The sequence below is a fragment of the Aethalodelphis obliquidens genome, unplaced genomic scaffold, assembly GCF_003676395.1.
Source record: "Aethalodelphis obliquidens isolate GAN/ISIS:26980383/991018 unplaced genomic scaffold, ASM367639v1 scaffold53, whole genome shotgun sequence".
Lineage (NCBI taxonomy): Eukaryota > Metazoa > Chordata > Mammalia > Artiodactyla > Delphinidae > Aethalodelphis > Aethalodelphis obliquidens.
The window spans coordinates 10,695,219-10,715,466 of NW_020837997.1; the positions used below are offsets into that span (position 1 = coordinate 10,695,219).

A 20,248-nucleotide genomic window follows, 5' to 3' on the forward strand; every position below is an offset into this window, starting at 1 on the left:
CACTGCCACTTTCTCAAAGGAAATGAAGGAAGCGGAAGGAAAAGACTTAATCGAATGCAGCGATTATGTATCTTGCCCCGAAGAGCCCCTCCCGACTTCCCTCAATTGGCTCAGAAACAGCGAGATATTTATGACCCGGAGCCTGAGGCTGCTGGGGGCGGGTCCGTGTCTCCTGCAGCCCCAGTGCCCCCATCCTGCCTGCTCCCAGGCCGCATCCGGGAGCTCTGCCTGGGGACAGCAGTAGCCTGACCACACCAAGTGGGAGGGAATATTTATGACCCAGCGACTCCCCGCAAACTCAATTCAGTTAATGAGAAACCTCGCAGCAGAGAAAGGCTGGCGGTGTAATTTGGCTGTGGAGTGGCGAGAGCACAGATGGCGCCCGGGTTCCAGATTCCTGGCTGGCCACCACAGCAGCTTAAGGGATTTGTATCAAGCGGCCTTGCAATTGCTTTTCCTTAAGTAATTAAAAAAAGCACCTGTGTGCGCCGTGGAGGGGATGGAGGGGACCCGGAGCACATTGCCTGTGTCCTGGAGCCCGGCCTGTACCCGGGCTGGGAGCAGGGCTGGGAACACTCACCCTCACGTCTCTGTGGGGTTCTGGCTGCGGTGGGGTTTGTCGCTGGTGCGGACCAAGGTGTGGGGGGCATGGGCACCAGGGAGGAAACGGTGGGAAGAAGCCAAGGCCCCTTGGGTCGTGGGGGACAGGAGGGACAGCCCCCGGTGCAGGACACAGCAACAGTCACCTTCGTGGGCTAAGCCGCTGAGCACCACAGACCCATTGCCTTGTTTCAGCTCACAGTTTGGCAAAAGAATTTGCTAAGACCAGCGAAAAGATCCGGCTACTTAAAAGCAACTTCCAGGGGCTGAGCGCGCCAGCCCCCCGCCACGGACCCTGTACCACTGTCTTCTGATTTTGTGGCCCCTGCCCAGCAGAACTGCCCCCGCCGCTGTTTCACTTCAGGCCTGCGAGTAAGCACAGGTGCTCTGAGCTGCAGGGCCGTCCTGGAAATGTGGCTCAGGGAGGGCAGGAGGCTGGAGGCTTGGGGCACAACCCTCGGGGCAGCGCCCAGGGAGGGACTGCGTCCTCCCCTCCAGCCCGGCGGGCTCCCAGACCTTCCTGAGGACCTGCTGGAGTCACTGCTGGAGTCACTGCGGCTGAGTGTCTGCTGCTTGCTCTCCAGCTCCTGAGCTCAGCAGCCCCACCAGCTGGAGACCAGCCGGAGTGTGCTCTCCCTGGGACCTGGCCTGGCCATTAGTTCTGATGGGGAAACCGGGTTCGAAGGGGAGGGAGGAGGCCTGAGGGCCCCCTGCAGCCTGAGCGCACCCCGGGGCCCTCTGTACCTTCAAGACTCAGCCAGCAGAATCGCGTGGGGCAGGGCTCCCGCTCCACGAGCAACTAGGTAATGAGGACGCTGAGCATCCTGTTCAGATCAGCCAAGGCGGGGTGGCTGGTGATCCCATTAGTGCCGAGGGGCCATCTGGGGACAGAAGGAGTAAAGGAAGAGGAGGGGGACTGTGGCGGGGGCGGGGGGGACATGCGCTGCGCATGGCCTGGGACCCAGCACCAGCCTCTGTGGATGCGAGACAGGCTGTGCTCTCTGTGGGACCCCACCCTGGGCCTGCCTGCCTGGCTGGGGGTCGAGCTCCAGCCCCCATTGGCTCAGCCCCACCCCCAGATTCTGGGCCTGGAACGGTGGTCTCCCCAGGTGATGCGAGCAGAGGGAGGTGGCGCCCCGACACTCAGAGCAGAACTGGCTCTCTGATGCAGCCGCTCATCAAGGGGGACCTGACAGCCCCAAAAAGTGCACCTCAAAGAGCCCCTGACGGGCCCCCCGTGGAGCTGCTGGCGCCAAGTTAATTAACACGGGAGGAACGAGCTGTTCAAAGTGACAGTGGAGAGGAGACACGAGCTCCGCCCCCGCACCCCCCACAAGAGGAGGGGGGACAGGATGCCCCCCAGAAGCAGACACCAGCTGCCTGCCGAGCAAAAGGCTGGCAAGCAGGGCAAGGGCGTAGCCCTGACAAGCCACGGGCGAGCCAGCGAGGCCCTTTGCTCCCCGGGGATCTCACCCAAGGATGTGAGAAATCCAGACAAAGACCGTCTCTGCTTCATCACAGAGAGAAAAACGTGCGCATGCACACACGCATGCACAGGCCTCAGGAAAACTCTAACCACAGGGCAACCTCTGTGGACCCCCTGGGTAGGTGACAGAGCCACCCGACGGCCCTGTGCGGGGCTGGTAATCCTTGGTCCTAAGCACCGATTCAACTACAGAAACGGTCTTACAATGGATCTGTTGTCAGAAGAAATACAAAACTCACAGTCAAGAATACATTAAAGCCCCAACTGCAACCAAAGACCTTTAGGGAAAGTCAAGGTTATTCATCAAAACCAACCATGGTTCTTTCAATGGAGGGAGGAGGGGTGTCAAAAAATTTTGTAGTATTTGTTTTTCTAAATCTCTTTACTGAGCAAGTATATCATTTAAGTTGGTTGGGGGCGGGCAGATTATGAAATCTGGCCCACCACCTGTTTTTGTAAATAAAGTTTTATTGACACACAGCCCGGCACACGGCCCTGCCCACGGCCACACTGGTGCTGCTACAGCAGAGCTGAGCAATTACACAGCAACTGGATGGCCCCCAAATCCACAAATATCCACTATCTTGTCCTTTACAGAGTTTGCCAAACCTTGAGTAAGTCACAAAATCATTTTCACAAGGTATCTTGAAGCCCTGACCCCACCAGTGTATCTGTATCTGCAGAGAAGGAATTAGGGGGTGATGAAGGTTAAATGAGATCATAAGGGTGGAGCCCTAATCCTGTAGGACTAGTGTCCTTTTCAGAAGAGTAACAGAGACAGATCTGACCCCTGCCCCCGCTGCCCCCATGTGCGGACACAGCAGGAAGCTGGCGGCCCACATACCAGGACTAGAGTCCTCACGGGAAGCTGACCCCAGTGGCAGCCTGATCTCAGGCTCCCAGCCTCCAGAAGTGCGAGGAATAAATGCCTGTTGTTTAAGCCGCCCAGTCCCTGGTACCATATTTCTGCAGTCTGAGCCGACAGAAGACAGGTGTCTGCCTGGAAACTTACTGCAGTCCCGCTTTTTACCGAGCATAGCAAGCTGCACATCCCCACCACCTGCTGCCAGAATCTGACTCTCACCAGGTGCCAGGAAGCACCTAGAACCTGGCACATGGAGGCCTGGCCTCGGGCTCCACCTCCTCAAGGCTGCACCTGCTTTCACACCTGCAGCCCGAGCCGACCACTCTCGGGGGAACGTGCCCCCACCAGAGCCCCTGGGGACCTGAGCAGTGGGCCTGGGCCAGCTATGCACACCCCCAGCCGGGCTGGGCCCGGACCCCACTTCAAAGGGGACCCGGGGGCCCAACAAAGGGACCAGCCCCATGCTGCCTGGGGTCGCCAAGTCTCCTTCCTACAGAGGTACCAGCTCCTAACCCCGAGCCACGGATCTCACACGTTGTGCCGGGGACGGCCATAGGTTTTCTGGTTTGTTTTGGCCGCGCCGCAGCATGCGAGATCTTAGTTCCCTGACCGGGGATCGAACCCGTGCCCCCTGCAGTGGAAGCGTGGAGTCTTAACCACTGGACTGCCAGGGAAGTCCCGGTTTTCTGTTTTAATGAACTCAGGTGCTCATAAATGGAGGAACACGGTAATGAAGTTCCCTGAAATGACACCTAAGGAATGAAGGGGTCAGATCCTTGGTCACCTTGCCAGGGCCTATGGCAGGAGACGCAAAAGGGCCAGCCTTGGCGGTGACTTTCTCTTCTATTTTTCGTGGTGGTAGGTGTGCAGGTGGGCCCTTTTTCTTACTGAACCCATCCCAATACGCTACACCTACCAGCAGTCACATTCTGTACACAGCTCAGAGACACGTCTAAGATGTGGCCCAAGTTCCAGGCAGGATGGATATAAGACTTCCTAGAGCTTCCGAACAGCCTGGCCCGCAGTGGAAGCATACTTTAAGGGCTTCAATTTCCCAAGGTTTGGTTGTTTAAAAAGAAAGGCACTGATCCTAGATTGGATCCAGCAATTGAAACCATAAAATCCCAGAGCAAAATGGTTTCTCACTTTTAGCTCAGAGTCTGTCTTCCACGTCTGAACCATTACATGCTCCTAATCAGGTTCAAGGGCTGTGGCCTCACGGCCCAGCGCCAGGCCCGGCCCTGCAGCAGCTGACAGTGAGATGGGGAGAAATAAACACACGCGAGGGGACAGGAACACAGGAGCAGAGAAGGGCTACACCCACCCGAGGTCCGCCAGAGCCTTCCTCTTGGCTGCCAGGAACAAGCACCTACTGAGTGCTCTTCTGGTCCTGCTCATGTCAGATGGCAAAGCGGGAGAGAGGAGGCCCAGCAACCAACCTGAAGACTATTAAACATGGTTCACTGAGATCATCCCCGACAGCTTTGTGGTTGGTGAGGCCGCAGCGCCGACTCCCTGCCCTCGGGGCTCCTGCCTGCCCTGCTGTGTGCGTGTGAGGCCAGCCGGCTGGGCCGGAGGCCTCAGGATCGCAGACCCGACGTGGGAAGGCCGGGCCAGGTGCGGGCCTGTCTCCCAGCCCACGGCTCGCTGCGGCTGGGCCCCGAGCTGCAGACCCCTGAATGTTCGCTGCCCGAGGCACCTCCACGAGGGGCCTCCTCGCACAGTGGAAATGTCCTACGTCTATGTTGTCCCCGAGATCACCACCGGCCCACGTGGCTATGAACTAGTACTTGCTGGCGTGACCGAGGTACAGGACACGTAATTACTTCACTTTAACTAACTTGTGGTTAAAGGGCTGTGCGGGCCGGTGGCTTCGTGCTGGGCAGCGCGGCCGGGCAGCCCCACATCCCTTCTGCTGCCAGCCCCACAGGCACTGCACCTAAAACCCAGACCCAAACTGTCTCTCCCGTCCACCCCACTTTCTGCTCCTCGGTGTGGACTAACGCTCCTCCCCCACTGCTCCCCAGGGGACAGGGCTCAACAGTGTCCCCCAATGCATGTCCGCCAGGGACCTCAGAATGAGACCTTATTTGGAAAGAGGGTCTTTGCAGACAAGTTGGCCAAGGTGAGGTCACGCTGGAGCAGGGTGGGTTCTGAATCCAGTGACCGAGGCCCTTGTAAGAAGAGCGGAAGTGGGATCCCGACAGGGGGACAGGGTCGCATGAAGATGGGCAGAGACTGGAGGGATGCGTCTACAAACCAGGGACACCAAGGATTACTGGCCACGCCAGAGGCTGGAAGGGGCGGGAAGGACCATCCCCTGGAGCCTTCAGCCGCGCCACACCTCCATCTCAGACTTCTGGCCTCCAGGGCAGGGCAGGGACGCCTTCCTGTTGCTTTCAGCACCCTTCCCCTGCTGACGGCATTTTGTGACCTGAATACACCAAGGTCTAGAACCGCCCTGCCCCCCAAGAAGCCCCTGCTGGTTGACGCTGCCTGCCTGCCCACTGTGCCCTTCGCGGCCTCCCTGGGTCGGAGCGCTCCTGGGCGTCCTGTCCCTCATCTGTGTCCTCTGCACCTCGCCGACTTGTTCCCGTCTCCCAGCAACTTGCTGATGACCGTTGCTGAGCAGATGCTGATGTGGGAGCGACACACATGCTTCCTAGGGAACAATCCCGGGGCCAGGGGGCGCTTCAGCCCACAAAGTGTTAAGCACCCAGAGACGGGGCAGAAACCACCCTCCCAGGAGCCTGCATCTGTCAGGACCAGAGCCGGCCCCCTGTTTCTGATGTAATTACCCACACGGCAGCGGGGGACGCGATAACAAACCAGTTCATTAGGAAATCCACTGGAAGCCCTCGGAAGCGCTTCATAAACAAAACCATTAGGCGCAGGGCTCCCGGGGGCTCCCCCATCCTGGCTGGCGGGGCTGCTTCCCAGGGCTGGGCAAGGTCACAGGCCTTTGATCTGCAGGATGCTGCCCACCACCCCTCCAAGGTCACTCTCTTTCTTCCTCCACACAAAGGAAGCCTCTTCCCTGCCTGCAGCCCAGCAGCCTAGACAGTCCTCCCGCCTGCTGTGAAGGGCCCTCCCACCTCCCCCTCTGCACCGATGATGCTGAACCCAGGCCCTAGGTGCCAGGCACTTCCCAAGGGCGCTCTGCCCGAGGGCCCCACCAGCCCCTCAGCTCTCTCCCTTCACCCACAGCCCCTCCTGCTGACCAGGACCCATGGAGTCCCTCTCTCTCTGTTCTCCAGGCTCCGAAGGGAGCCAGCCCGCCTGACCTCTGTAACAACCTCGTCATCCGAAGCCGCAAGGCGTTTACCACGGCCAAGAAACGAACTCCATTCACAGGCAGGACGGCAGAAAAGCCCAGATTGAGACTGTGGACTCAACACATGTGGTGTGAGGGAAGTAGAACGAAAAGGATAAAGCAGGTCACTGCCCTCTGGAGCGGACCTGCAGGTGGCATCCCTGGGCGACACGCGCTGGAGACTGTGGCAGCGTGAAGGTGACCCTCGAGGAACCTCGCCAGCCCAGGGCTCTTACCCAGGGGGAAGCCGTCCCAGGGGACACTGGGCGATGTCTAGGAACACCCGTGGCTATCATGCTGGGTGGGGGGGGGCTCCTGGCATTGAGTGGGTGGGGCAGGGAGGCTGCTCCACACTCCGCAGCGCCCAGGACGGCCCCCAGAGATGGTTCAGCCCCAGGGTCCACAGTGCCGAGGGGGAGAAACTCTGATCTGTGGATTTGAATCACAAGCTCCCCGTTCCACCAGGAAAAGCAGCAAAGCCATGTGACAAGGGGCAGCGGGCCCATCAGTGTGAGCGAGCCCGGCGGCAGCCAGCACCCTTCTCCCAGAGCTGTGTGGCCACGTGTCTGCCAGTGGGGACCCCCCAGCGCTGGGAACCCACCAGGGAGGCAGCCGGCGGAAGCTGTACCGTGATGAGCGGGCAGCACCCCCTCCAGAGAGACTGAGGTGCGAGCACTCGTGTGCATTTCCAGGGCCCACCCTCTGGGCGGGAAGCCTGAACATAGCTGCCTGCAACCCAGGCAGACAACCCCAGGCGCGGGGACAGGAGGGGAAGTAGGAAGGAAGAGACAGGGGCTTTGGGCCGAGGGGGCTGGGATGCCCGCCCATCGCCCACCTGGGGAGAGCCGAGGTCGGCCACATGCTGAGCCACCGGCTCTCCCAGAACTACAGCGGGCGCCAGCGCTCTGCGGATGCACTCAGAACCCCGTGAAGCCAGGGGAGCAGGGAAGACGCGACGGGCTGGTGTGTTCAATTGGGGGGGAGGGGGAGGCCTGCAACTACACTTGAGATTCTTTGCAAGCGTTTCCCAAAGAGACAAACAGGAGGCTCATCAGCTGCAAAGCTGTACTGGAGCGGCTTGGGCCACGGGCAACTCCCACCAGCCCTCCCAGCCACGGCAGCGGGGAGCAGGGTGGCCTCTGAACCCCGGCCCGGGGGAAGTCCCTCCCCGAAGGGGCCCACCAAGCACTCAAGTCCTGCCCACGTCCGAGCCGGCGGGAGCCCCTCTCTGCTCCCAAGGCTGCTCCCCTAGACCCGTCCTCTAGGGTGTTTTCACTCGGGGGACACTGCCCCTAAGGGGGTGAAAACTCCTTCTTGGGGGCAGAAAAGCTTCACTGTCTTTGAACAGACATGTGGTGTACCCACGATGTTAGAATCTCACAGACGGGCAATGAGAAAGAAAGTGTTAAAGTGTTCTGTGGGTGGATGGGTGGGGGGTGACAGTGAAAAAGAAGGCGGAAGAACGGCCCGCAACCCGCCCTCTAGACCAGGCTCTCATCCAGGACCTGCCCCAGGGGGCACCAGGCCACGACTGGGGAAGCGAAGGGGCTCCTGGCATTGGGAGGGGGTGGGCCCGGGGATGGCAATGCCCAGGCCGCACGAGGCTGCTGTGCTGTGGGGAGCCCTTGCCTGAGACCCATCCTTCCAGATCCGGTGGCACCTGTTCTAGATGGTCAGAGTTTAAGCCAACACAAAACCAAGCCGGAAGGCAGAGCCGTGGCACTGTGCTCTCCACTCCGACCCTCACCGCTATGCTACTGTACGCATCTGGGCTTGAAGCCACTGCCAGGGCTGCCAGGGACAGAGTGACAGGAAGCTCTGGGGGAGGCTCCAGGGGAAGCACATTTTATACGGCAATTGACCGCGAACCCCGCGCACCGGCCACCACCAGCGCCATAAATCAGGGAGCCAGCAAGGCGCAGCAGTGCGCAGGCCGGCACCGCGGAGGTGGGTGGGCCCGAGGAGCGTCCGGGCTGCAGCTCTGTTCCTGCCCTCCTCCGCCCGGCCCCCACTGTCACCCCACCTTCTGTCACCTCCCCTCGGGCTCCAAGTTAATCGCCCAGAGCAGGCAGCAGCGTTACTGAACAGAAGGCACACGGTCTGGAGCAGCGGAAACAGTTTGGTTCACATTTCACAGCAGTGAAGTTCAAGGTGGCCCAGGCTGAGGGGTGGGGGGCGATTTTCAGGAGAGGCCCCCCACCCTGGATGCGCAAGTGGGGGGACGTGGGGGCCGCCCCTGGAAGCGCTGCATCTGGGGACGGGCCTCCCCACCTTCCACGATCAGCAGAAGCCATGGGGGCGCAGACTTTCCCAGAGGCTGAGGGCTGGCAGGCGGCGGCCCAGACAGCTGGCGGAAAACCAGCTAAGTGCGCCGGGCTCCTGGCCATTCAAGCCGGCTTCTAAATATCTCTCTCGCTCTGTTTAATCCGAAGTCATCTCCTGTACCTTGTGGGGTGGCCAGGATGCCAGTGTGCCCTCGGTGGAGGAAAGAGGCCCTTGTCAGGCTTCACCCGGCGCCACCCACCGGGGGAGCCGGGAGGGACTCGTGAGCTAATCCAACGTGGCGTGCAGTCTTATAGGACTAATTTGAGCTCAGACCTAAAAAGGCTGACGTGTGCACACTTTATTTTCTCCAGTGAAGCCGGAGCATCCCTCTGATCTCTCTGGTTGGTAATCCCACTACAGAGCCTGCCTGGCCGAGCATGTGCCTGGGGAAACGGAGCACAGGCCTCTGGAGGTGGCCCCTGCAGCCACAGCCGAGCCCCGGACGCCCGCCTGGGGGAGGCCGCCAGCCTGCGAGACACGCGCGGACAGAGAGAGCATCTCCCAGAACCCCCAGCTAATTCACTTAACCTCCCTCTGGTCCTTGCAAGGTCACGAGGCCCAGAGTCAGAGCTTGATGCAGGCAAGAGCCATCAGTAAAGCTGGAGAGAGACGGAGCGGGGTGGGGGGAGCCCAGGGAGCGGGGGTAGAGGGAAGGGACCGCTCACAACAAAAGCAGCAGCGTGTGACCAGAGGCAGGCGTGAGGATGCACATGGCCTGTCGGGGACTTGCCCACTGCCGGCTCTGATCTCAGGCCCTGTAGAGTCCTTGTTTTTAAGGTGCCCCAAATTCCACCCCACAGACCTAATATTGACCAACATTTTGGGCAAATCCCCCACCACACACACACACAATGGGATTATACATTCATGATCGAAAACCTAGTTTTTCCACCCAAAATGCCATGCCCATCTTTGCACACCAATAAATAGTGAAACCATTTTTGTGGCTGCGTAATATTACATGGTTCACCCAGACCCCCAGCCATGGGTATAAATTTTCCACTGTGAAAATCAACGATGCAATGACTGTCCCCGTATGAGGAAGGCCTGAGGACCGGCAGAGAGAGACGCACGTGTCCCACTGACGGCAGACACCCTCTGGGAGCTGCCCCCACGGGTCCCCCTAGTGGCCCATAAAGGGGCCTCCCGGTTCCAAAACCCCTTTCCCAATGCTGTCTCCTGCTTCACAGGCTCCCTAGTGTTTGTGGACCAAGGAAGGGAGGGTCTGCTTGGTGAGCACGGCATCCCCCGTGGACCCCGTGGACCCACCCACACCCTGTGCGCTGATAACCTGGTAATCCAGGCGGTAGGATTTCTTTAACAGCTTCACTGAGCTATAATTCGCATGCCCTACAATCCACCTCCACTCACAGAGCTGTGCATCCATTGCCACGATCAATTTTCGAACCTTTTCATCACCCCAAAAAGAAACCCTGTACCACTTAGCAGTCCTCCCCAGCACCTGGCAACCACTAACCCACTGTCTCTGTGGATCTGCCTGTTGTGGACAATTCCCATCCATGGACCTTTTGTGTCGGCTTCTCTCACTGAGCATCATGTGTTTGAGGTCCATCCACAGGGCAGCACCGTTCCGGACCAAAGGGGGTGGGAATGGAAGGCCAAGTCGTGTGTGTTCTTCTTCCCACATCTCCCAAACTGGAGGATGAAGCCAGCAGGAAGTCCCCGCCCCCTCCTAGAGTCTGTAAAAGCCTCCATCTGCCATCCTGTCCCTATAGCTACCGCCTCCTCCTCTGGGGCCCAGAGCAGCCCTGCAGCCTCGCCCCTCACCCTCCCCCCACAGACTCGGGCGGTCTCTGCCTGCCCCAGCCCCACGGGCTTGGGTTCTAATTCCTTCCACCGACCCCCACTCCACATGGAGGCCCAGCCCCGGCTCCACTACCAGCTCTGCCATGTGTCCAGAAGCCCAGGAAGCAAGGGGTTCATCCACGTGCCACGGGGCTAGGGCCATGTGGTCCAGAACCCTCGGCGGGAGTCCAGGAGGAAGAAACGGGCAGCCCTGTCATCAGGGTGCGCTTTCGCAGGAGCTGTTGGGCGCTGGTTTGGGTGTGAGTGTGGATGCCACCCAGCCCTGAGGACGCTCAGGGTCCACTTGGGACACGGCGCCCCTCCTACCCATGGGGGCAGGGGCCCAGCTCCCTCATACCCCGAACGACCCCAGGATCGGGGGCCTCTCTGCCCGTGGGCTTGGTAGAGAACTTCAGATTCCTCGGGGGCAGTCACCTCTCCAACAACTAGTTCCTGAAAGAGGACCGGTTCCTACAGAGCAGATACATCGACGCCCTGCAGAGTCCCGGTTCCCACAACCCTGCTGTCGGCCCAGCCCCCCAACCCCTGCCCCAGAGAAGAGAGGCACGTGGAGATAACGTACCCACAGCCCCAGAGGTCCATCCCTCGCTCCCTGTTAAGTGCGGGTTTGTGGCCCTGGCAACAGCTAGCATCTGTCGTGCTTAAGGGACTCCAAAACCCAAGGCTGTGGACCACGGCCACGAAAACTGCCTTTCAGTAGGAAAAGGTGGCAGGCAGATGCAAGGTCTCACACACGTGCCCGGGGGAGAGGAACTAAACTGAGCTGACGAAGCCTCACTACCAGAGTCCAAAAAGCACAGCCATACTAACCAACCACCCTCTGCGCCGAAGAGAGAAAGGTCAGCCAGGGCCCTCAGCTAGGGCTGATCCTGTCCCCAGGAGACACACGGCAATGCCTGGGGATGTCTGTGGCTGTCACACTGGGGGCTCGTGGCATCGAGGGGGCGGGGCCGGGGAGGCTGCTCCACACACCACAGCGCCCGGGACGGCCTCCCAGAGGGTGACCTGGCCCCAAGTGTCACAGCGCCACAGCGGGTGGGAGTGAGGGTGGGCCAGAGTCCGAGGGACCAGGGCCATTTGCACCCAGAGCTCTGCTGGATCCTTATCCATTTCACCCCCTTTGTAGGCGGGGATGGTCGCTGGCCACAAGGAAGGCAGGGCCATTCCCCCTGGCGCCGGGGCGGGGACACGGCGGGCGCCCCCCACTGCAGGGCGCGTCAGGCAGGGAGCAGGTGGCCACGAGGCTTTCCTCCCATGCACAGAGGGCTGATGAGGGTTAGCATCAGCGATGGGGAAGGAAGACCATCCTGGAGAAGAAACTCTACCTCAACTTGACAGTGAACACAGAGTGCAGACTGCAAGTGGGACGAGCAGCGGAAAGGGTGGGAGAGGGCAGCCCTCTGCAGCCTCTGTCAGGTAGACAGGGACCAGAGGTGCTCCTTCCAAGGGGCTCTGGCAAGAGGCCACAAGCCTATTTTCTCCAGAGTTTTAGAGCCAGGAGGATGCTGGGCACCCCTGTGGCCTGCAGGGCAGACCTGAGCCCGAGGACTGGGCACCCTGCCCGCAGTGGGGAAGTCGGGTGGGCTCTGCAGGGGGCCGGCAGTGGCACATCGGCATTTGGCCTGGGCTGCCGGGCACCAAAGCCACCAGCGCCCTCACTGGACCCTCCGGAACCTCCAGAGACAGTGGCTGGGAGCCAATCTGCTGGAGGGAACAGCCCCTCTGATGCCGGAGACTCTGTGGGCTGCAAAGAAAAGAGCAAAGGAGGTGACCTTAGCCCTGACGAGCTGCAGCCAGAGCGCCTGCACCCTCGATTCTCTAGACCAGGGACTGCAAAGTTCCTAGTAAGGACCAAACGGCAAATATTTTCCACTTTGCAGGCCAGACGGTCCTGTTACGACTACTCAATTCCACCGCTGCAGGCAAGCAGCCCTGCAGGCACGTGAATGAATGGGCACATCTGTGCCAATAAAACTACTTATCAACGTGAAATGTGAGTTTCATCTAGTTTTCAATTGTCACACACTCTTCCTTTGATTTTTTTCTCCCCCAGCTCTTTAAAAATCTAAATATCATTCTTTTTGCAGACCATACAAAAATAGTCGACCTGCCAGGTTTGGCCTGTGGGCCCCCGTTTGCCGACCCTGCTCTAGAAGCAAGCACAGTAACACCTGAAATTCACACAGGCTGGCGAGCGTGAGAGCTTAGCCTTTAATGCATCAGCAGAGGGAGAATGACAGAAACGGACAGTGCGGGGAGTGAGGGGCTCACTGGGTGCCTGAAGAGGTAACGAACCAACAAGTACAGAAGTCTAGAATCTGGGAAGTGGACGTTCTCTCCCTTGGGTGCATTCTGAGGAATGTGCTGGAAGGGGATGCAGACGGGACGGGGCACTCAGGCTGCAGGGAGAGGCCCCTGCTCAGCGGGAAGGGGCCCTGGTCCCCCCGTGCCCCACCCCACCTCCCTCCCTTAAGTCCACAGGCCCAGCACCCCGGGAACCGAACAGTCCCCTGCCGCCAATGCCCTCAGCTTGTCCCCTGCGAGGCCAGGCGCCCGGCGGCCTCTCCAGCCCAGACTCGTTACGGGGGCAGCGGAGCTTGGAGGTCTGAACCTGCTGTCCCGTTCCACCACCTAAAGGCCTGGAGGCTGACATCAGGTGGCAACGGACGGGTGCCCCTTGGCCAGTGGCCACTCCTGGCGGAAGCCGCTGAGCACCCCAGAACCCGGGCCGGCTCAGAGCAACGCTTGTCACTTGTTCAGTAATTTCACGCTCCGCCGCCTGGCGATATGAGGGTGGAGCCCCATCTAAGGCTGCGCTTCCCAAGTGCCACTTGTTTGTGAACACATGGCTGAACCCAAAATTGCTTTTAATATCCGGGCAATCCCCGCTGGCCCAGCAGCAGGGTCGGCTCCAGCAGCACCCCCGGGACCAGCCCCGGGGCCAGGCTGATAACTCAATCACACAGAACTCCCTGCAAACATACCCCTGTGGATCTAAAGGGACAATCCTGACACCCCCGTCTCTCCTCTTGCAGCGAAGCCAGAGGCTCTGCCAAAGACAATCCCGCCACAGTTTCCTGAATTAAGTATAAAAAGCCCAGCACTTTAAATCCCGGGGCGCCTCTCCAGTCTTCCTGGCTACAAAACCCATTTCCTTTTCTCAACTGCACTGACACAGCGAAGTTAAGAGAAACAGATCATTAGAAAGACAGAGACGAGCCAGCCCGTCTAGACCGCGCTGCCCAGTGGAGACGTGACGCAAAGCCACCTGTGAAGCTTAATTTTTCACCCCATTCAAACGTGGAAAGAAGCAGGCGACATTTGCTTTAAGAATGGATCTTGTTTAACCTCACCTGTTCAAAAGCATCAGTCTGTAACCCCCCTGAACACCCCTGGTGCGGGGTTTCCTGCTCTTTGCCACGTGCCCTGCCGTGGACTCGTGCACGCCACCGGCTCCCCTCCACTCCATCGGGCCACGTCTCCAGGCTGTGATGCCCGATCGTCACGGCCTAGACCCTCTTTTGCAAGGGTCCAAGGTCTGGGAAACACTGAAGGAATCAGGATCCGGGCTCCAAGTCCTCCGGGTCCACACTGCTCCCACTTCCGGGCCTGGGAGAAACCCACCATCTGTCCCAACCCTGGGTCCTAACTCATAACGGCTGAGAAATTCCGCGGAGGAACCCCAAGGCTCTGGCTTGGGAGGCTGGTAGGAAGCTCACCAGGAGAGGCCTCTCCTGTCCCATGACCCAAGTACCACAGTGGATGCTTGTGAAGAGCCGGGCCCCCTTTTGCAGTGGAGAGAAGGTTAAAGGGACTGAAACCTGAGAGCCGGGGCCGCTTGGTCTGAGCCCAGCTCAGACCTGGGCAGAGCTCGCCGGCTTCCTCCACGGCACACGTGGTACCAGTCTTGGGTAGAAGGCCCCTGGTCCCGGCAGCCAAGGAAGGGCTGGGCCTGCTGCCTGCCCGACAGCCCTCCCAGCAGCTTCTCCCTCCCAGGGCCCTGCCCAGTGCTCAGCCGCTCCCTGGACTCGCCACTACGGGGCCTCGTGCCCCCAAAGCTGCCCGTCAAAACCACAGACAGGTGAGTGCAGGAGAAAAGGAATTTGAGAACGAGCGCTTGGCTCAGATATCAAATCTGTTGGCCAATAATCGGCCCTCTGGGACCAGAACAGTAAATTACTGAGGAAAATCAAAGGAGTCTTCCGGCCTTTCAGTGACCTCTCAATGTGGCTAGCAAGGCAGCAGGAAGCCCTCAGACTCGAGCGCAGGGTCTGCTCTGCCAGGGTTCTGCGCCCTCTCTCTCTCCCCATCTTTCTTGCACCCTGCAGCAGAAAAGCCCAGATGGGGAAGCTGGAGGGGGGCAAAGGCGCTGGGGCCCAAGCAGACCCCATGCCCGGCCAGGTGGCCTCCAAGGGGTCAACTAACAAGGAACAAATCTTCCCTGATCCCCAGACGATGGGGAACACACCTGGGGTCTGCCAGGAGGAGGGGAGACCCGACCCCAGGCCTGCCCAGACTCCCTTCCCCTGCCTCCAGGTGAGGAACATTCTGGGGACAAGTTTGCTGAGGATCCAGAAACAGACCCTTATGGAGAATCCCAGCCTCCGGTCGAATATAAACGGCTGCCACCCAGGCCCTGGGCTGGGTGAGCAGGTGGGGGCCGGCCCCCTTTAGACCCTTCCCCAGGGTCTGCGGGCACTCACCTGGGTGGCCACCTTGCCGTAATCAATCCACCGCAGGGTGGCAAAGTTGGTAGATTCCGCGCAGTTGAATCCGTGGTTGAATCCGGCGTGGTAGCCGTAGGGGAACGTGATCATGAACTCCCCAGCCTCCTGCGTGATCTGAGGGGCAAGAGGCCAACAGGTGAGGGGCGAGGCCTGACACAGGGCATCACGGGCTGATGGCAAAGCCACAAGAAGCCACCGAGGAGCACAGCAGGGGGACGTGGGCTCGAGGACGTCCCAACAAGTGCCAGGGAGCCTGACTTCAGGAGCCAAAGGAGTCGGCCAAGTGACAGGCTGTGGCCTGGTGCTCGCAAGGCTTGGGAAGTAGGTGAGGTGAGTGGCCAGGGCGGCAACTGGGCTCCCAGCCCCGCCCCTCACTGAGACCCCACTGGGCCCCGAGGGGACAGTCTGCACTCTCCAGATGGGTGAGCAGCAATGCTAGGATTCTACGTACTTCTCATTTGGCGGGGGGGGGGGGGGTCTCCTGCTTTGGGGGTAGGTGGCCTGGCAAGCGTCCATCCACTGTGAGATGTTCCCACACGGCGCCGGGGCTGGCGAGGAGGGCCGGTCGGCACTGGCGGAGCTCGGAGCCCTTGGAGCCCAGGGCAGGTTTGAGCCAGTAGCACGGCGCCCAGCCCTCGTGCGAGGAAGGAGCAAGCCCACCCCCAAAACGTCCCCAGAAGCTGGCCTAAGTGGCCCCGCCACTGTGAGCAGAGAATCTGTCCACTACATCCCAAGACATGGGTCCTTCCAAGTGAGGGCAAAGAGACTGAAGCGACACATCAGTGGGCCGGGAGGACACGTGTCAAGGTCACGACACTGCAGGACGAGCGCGTTTCCAGGCCTATTCAAAATGGTCTGGACGGCCAGACTCTGGTCCAGCCTCTGCAACAGAGACCCCAAACCAAGAAGTTGGGCGTGAGGGACCGGGGTGGGGGACCCACAGTGATGCCAGACAGAGGCTTCCAGAGGTGCCAGCCCGAGGCCTGGAGAAGGAGGCTGCAGCCTCCTCGCCGGGCCCCTCCCCACTCTGCACTGACTACCCCCGGCCATCAGCAAGCGCTCCAACAGACCAGTGTCCGGCAGACGGGTGACAAAGAGCAGCGGCCGCCACCCCCACTCGCTGTGTCCTGGGACGGGAGGCGGGGCTGCTGGACTAGAGGCTGTGACGTGGGAGTGACCCTCTGGGGTCAGGAGGGCCAGTCTTCTCCTAGGCTGAGCACGTGGTGCACATCAGGTTGTCTGGAGTTCTGAGAACGGGGCCCAAATGCACCCGCCCCCCGCCCCTCGGCGATGTTTCTCTCTAGGGTTTCACAGACACGGACCGCGCTGCCCATGCTCTGCGTCTGGCCTCTTCCGCTCGGCACATCCTCGGGGTTTATCCGTCCCGCCGGGCACATGGGTCGTCTGCTCCTTTTAGCTCCTAAAGGGGTCTCCTGCTATGAGGATGTGCTGCTATTTGTTCGTCTAGCCTCCTGCTCACGGGCCTGTGGCTGTTCCTGGTCTGAGGCTCTGTGAGCAGAGCTGGGGGCACCTGTGGATTCATCTTCTCCCGGTGGTTGCTTGCACTTCTCCGGAGTAAACAGACTCCGGAGGGGGCACCGTGGGGCCCGAGGAAACTGCCCAGCGGCTCTTCGCAGTGGCCGCCCGTTCTGCACCCACGTGGTGGGAAGGGCGAGTTCCCCCGCCCCCTCGGCGGCATATGGGGTATGGGGTATTCGCACGCAGTGGCCCTGTGGGGTGGGTGTGATGCTCCGGCCCCCTCCCTGAGGTCTGTGGATGCCGCCCACTGCGTCCTGCCGGCGCCTGCGCACGCCTCCTTCTGCAGAGTGTGTCTGCTCAAGCCTTCTGCCCCACTTAGAGGCTCTTCACCACTCTGTCGTAGTTTTTGGGGCCTGCTAATAACCCCAGAGAGAGGAGCAGAAATCGCTGGATTCATCTAAGTAACCAACGAGGAGTTAAACCCTGGCAGGGGAGGGTGGGTGGCGGGAGGTGGCGACCGGGGGTGGGGTGAGGTGGAGGTGGGGAGACTTCCAGAAGCCAACCACAGAGTCAGAAATCAATCAAAACTGACGTAGCCTGGAGAAAAGCCAGTCCTTAAGAACACGGAGATGTCTTTCTTTGCAAATAATGAATTGTACCCATCAAGGGCAGTCAGTGTGCATTAAGTAATATTTTTAAATTCCTGTCCAAGTGACAGCCGCATGCGGGGATGAAGCGACAGCAGAAGATGGGGGAGGAGGGGACATGTAGTGTCCCCAGGGCCCAGCGGCCAGCATCCTCGTTCTCAGGAAGGGTCCCCTGGGCCAGCTTCTGCTGCAGGACTCGGAGCCTCGTCAAATGAGATAAGTAAAATTCAGGTTTGGGGATGCGCTTTTAAATGCAATTACTGATGTTCTTATCCTACTTGAGCTGATTCTGTAAAGTGCTATCTCGCTTTCCAGAACGCCTCCGTGCGTGCACTGGCCTGCTTGAGCTCAGGGACGCAGCAGGGTCCCCATCACCGAGCTGGAGCCCCCATGGGGAGAGGCACACTGAGGGCCTGGTCCCCCGCCCGATCCGGCCCATAAATCAAGCCCCAGAACAGGAGACGTGCTCACTTAGAGCAACAAGAAGATTATGTCCCTGTCAGAAAATCTACATCCTGGTGGCTCCATTTCAAACCCACGGTGTCTGTCCTCCGTGTCACCACCGTCAACATTATCCCAACAATAAATTAGAGGGCGCTTGGGATGACGGATAGGCCGTGACGCAAAGCAATCAGTAGTGGAGGGAGCGCCAGCCCCAGACGCCAGTCACAGAGGAAGCCCGGCGGTCGGCTGCTTGTGCGAGCTCTCCAAGAATAAATGAGGAAGTCCGTGGTAGATCACAGAAATACACACTTTTAATTATTAAAAAGCTCTGCTATCGATCTGCTTTTTCTTCTAGAAGTAAATACCATTACAAAGATTTATAAGTGGAGTGCGGGGCGTCACTCTGAAGGCCGCCAGGAATTCAGATGAGGGGCTCCACGTGGAGCCTGACGCTGCAGGGCCCGGAGCCTGGTCCTGAGTGAGCCGGCGGCCCACGGAGGGCTCCCTGCTGCTGGACAAGGGCCTTGGGACGAAGCTCTGTCCGGGCCCCGTGGGCAGCCGCGGTGGCTGCGGAGCCCGGCCTCTCTCCAGTCACCAGCAGCCCCTCTGGGCCAGGAGGCCGCCGCCGCCTTGGGTCACGCTCAGGCATTTCATATACAAGCTGCAGGGCCACACTGGCACTGACCCGGGAGAACGAGGGTGCCCGCCAGCTGACTCCTGCGACCAGCATCCCTCTCCAGGAAGCACCACTCTGGAGAACGTCCGCGACAAAGGGATGCGAGAGCAAGTACCTCTCACTTCCGTGAGCAATGCCGTGATCTGTCTGTGAGGTTCCTGGCAAAGAATGATGTTCCAACCAGAAGACGGGGGCGGGTGGGGTGGGTGGGAAGAGGGAAGCATGGAAAGCTGCGTTTCTCAGAGTGAAATATCCCGCTACCTAATAAGCATGAGCAGCAGGTGCGGCCCCGATAGAAAGGCGAATCCCCGATCTGTGTGCTGATGCTGCAGGCGGTTTGACTGAAACGTCAGAACAATTTCTGACCTGCTGACACCCTTGGCCAGAGAGAGGCACGAAGGTCCGCCCCCAGAACTCGCTCCTGCGCCTGACGAAGCGCTCTTTGGGGAAACCTGCAGAAGCTGGATTCCCGGACAGTCTCCTCTGCCCCCTGCCCTCGGTGCCACGGCCCACACGCCTGTCCGGTAAGTTCCGGGCACAGGCCTCTCGCCTGGACCCACGCAGGGACCGGGGCGCAGACTCCCCCGTCCAGGAGGGCTGTCTGCGGGGAAGGACTGGCCTGGAATGACGACAGCTGGGCCCACTTCCGGGGCAGAGGCGGCCTGGCCCCGGTGCTCAGCCCCCACCCGCCCGCCCTCCGCAGGCAGTGGGGTCCCTGCCAACCCGGCTCCCAGCGTGGCCTCACCCCTCACAGCCCCACACGGACCAGTGGAGCAGCCTCTGGAGCAGGAAACTGCATGAGTTCACAGCCTTCACGCTGCGAGGGAGCCAGGCGTTTCATTTCTAAACAGGTATTTGCTCTTTCAAAAGCGTCTGCCCGGGCACGGGTGGGCGGGAAGGGACTCCCACGGGGAGCACCGGCTCCTCAGCGCTTCCTGCCAGGTCAGCAGGCGCTGCCCCGACCGTCCACTCCCCAGCCCGGCCCGCAGGACCTGCCGACATTCGGGTCTGGGCGGGAAGGAAAGTCAAGGCCCCTCCTGACGGCCCCTCTTCCATCCTCACTCCCCACCCTGGAAGAGCTGGAGGCTGATGGCCCTGCCCTGGCTTGCCATCGTCCTAGAACCTTCTCCAGGGTTAAGACGCCAGTTTCCTGGGGCACTCGTGGTCACCAGGGCACGGGCCCCAGAAGCCCCTCCACGAGCAGGTGGTCTGTGCTCAGCCCCTACGTACCCGGCTGAATGGGATCCCATACTTCTTGAGGATGATGGGCGAGATGAGGGTCATCTTGTGCCGAAGGAAAGCATCGCAGCCCTGGGAGCTCCCGGGGAAGAAGCCTAGAGCAGAGAAGACCAGCATCAGCCTGGCGGGACGGGGCAGGGCCTGCCCCGTGGGACGGGGCGGCAGGGCAGCCGGGACACCTCTCTCCGGGCAGCCCTTTCCTCTGAGGCCCCGAGGGAATGAAACACACAGGGGACTGCGGGACGGGGTCCTGGGTGACGAGGGGCGCACCCACAGCACACACCCGCGGTCGCAGACAGGGTGCGGCTGCCCAGAGACCGCTGCCCACCCCGAGCTCCCCTCAGACAAAAGCCACTGCGTGGCTTCCACACAGTCACTCGGCCACGTGAGAGCGCAGCCCGGACACAAGACAGGGGAGCTGCTGCTCTTGACCAGACACACGGTGACCACGGTGAGTGGGGTCCCCCACCACCCCCCAACACTGAGGAGTCCGCAACAAAGAGGGGGGCCGCCTGAGTGGCGCAGGCTCTCCACCCACGTGGTCCCACCGCCACCAGGCAGGTGAGGACACGGAGGCCCGGGAGACAACCCGCCCACCCTTGGCCCCAGACACATGGGGC

The 20,248-nt window shown here is 60.4% G+C and overlaps 1 protein-coding gene across 5 annotated transcripts in view; it reads right to left on the bottom strand.

The window, feature by feature from the left end:
- KDM4B (lysine demethylase 4B) overlaps nucleotides 1-20,248 on the bottom strand; it is a 129,068-nt gene that overhangs the window by 34,742 nt on the left and 74,078 nt on the right. For 3 of the 5 annotated variants that reach the window (XR_003428393.1, XM_027085394.1, XM_027085388.1), the window contains 2 exons: nucleotides 19,620-19,723; nucleotides 15,120-15,257 (listed from right to left, as the gene is read on the bottom strand). Coding sequence is in view for 4 of the 5 variants with exons in the window: in XM_027085394.1 (XP_026941195.1) it covers nucleotides 15,120-15,257; nucleotides 19,620-19,723 (242 nt within the window). In the remaining variant the exon portion in view is untranslated. Of the gene's footprint in view, nucleotides 1-15,119; nucleotides 15,258-18,187; nucleotides 18,548-19,014; nucleotides 19,724-20,248 lie in introns of those variants that run through there. The other 2 variants (XM_027085389.1, XM_027085392.1) reach the window with 2 other exon arrangements.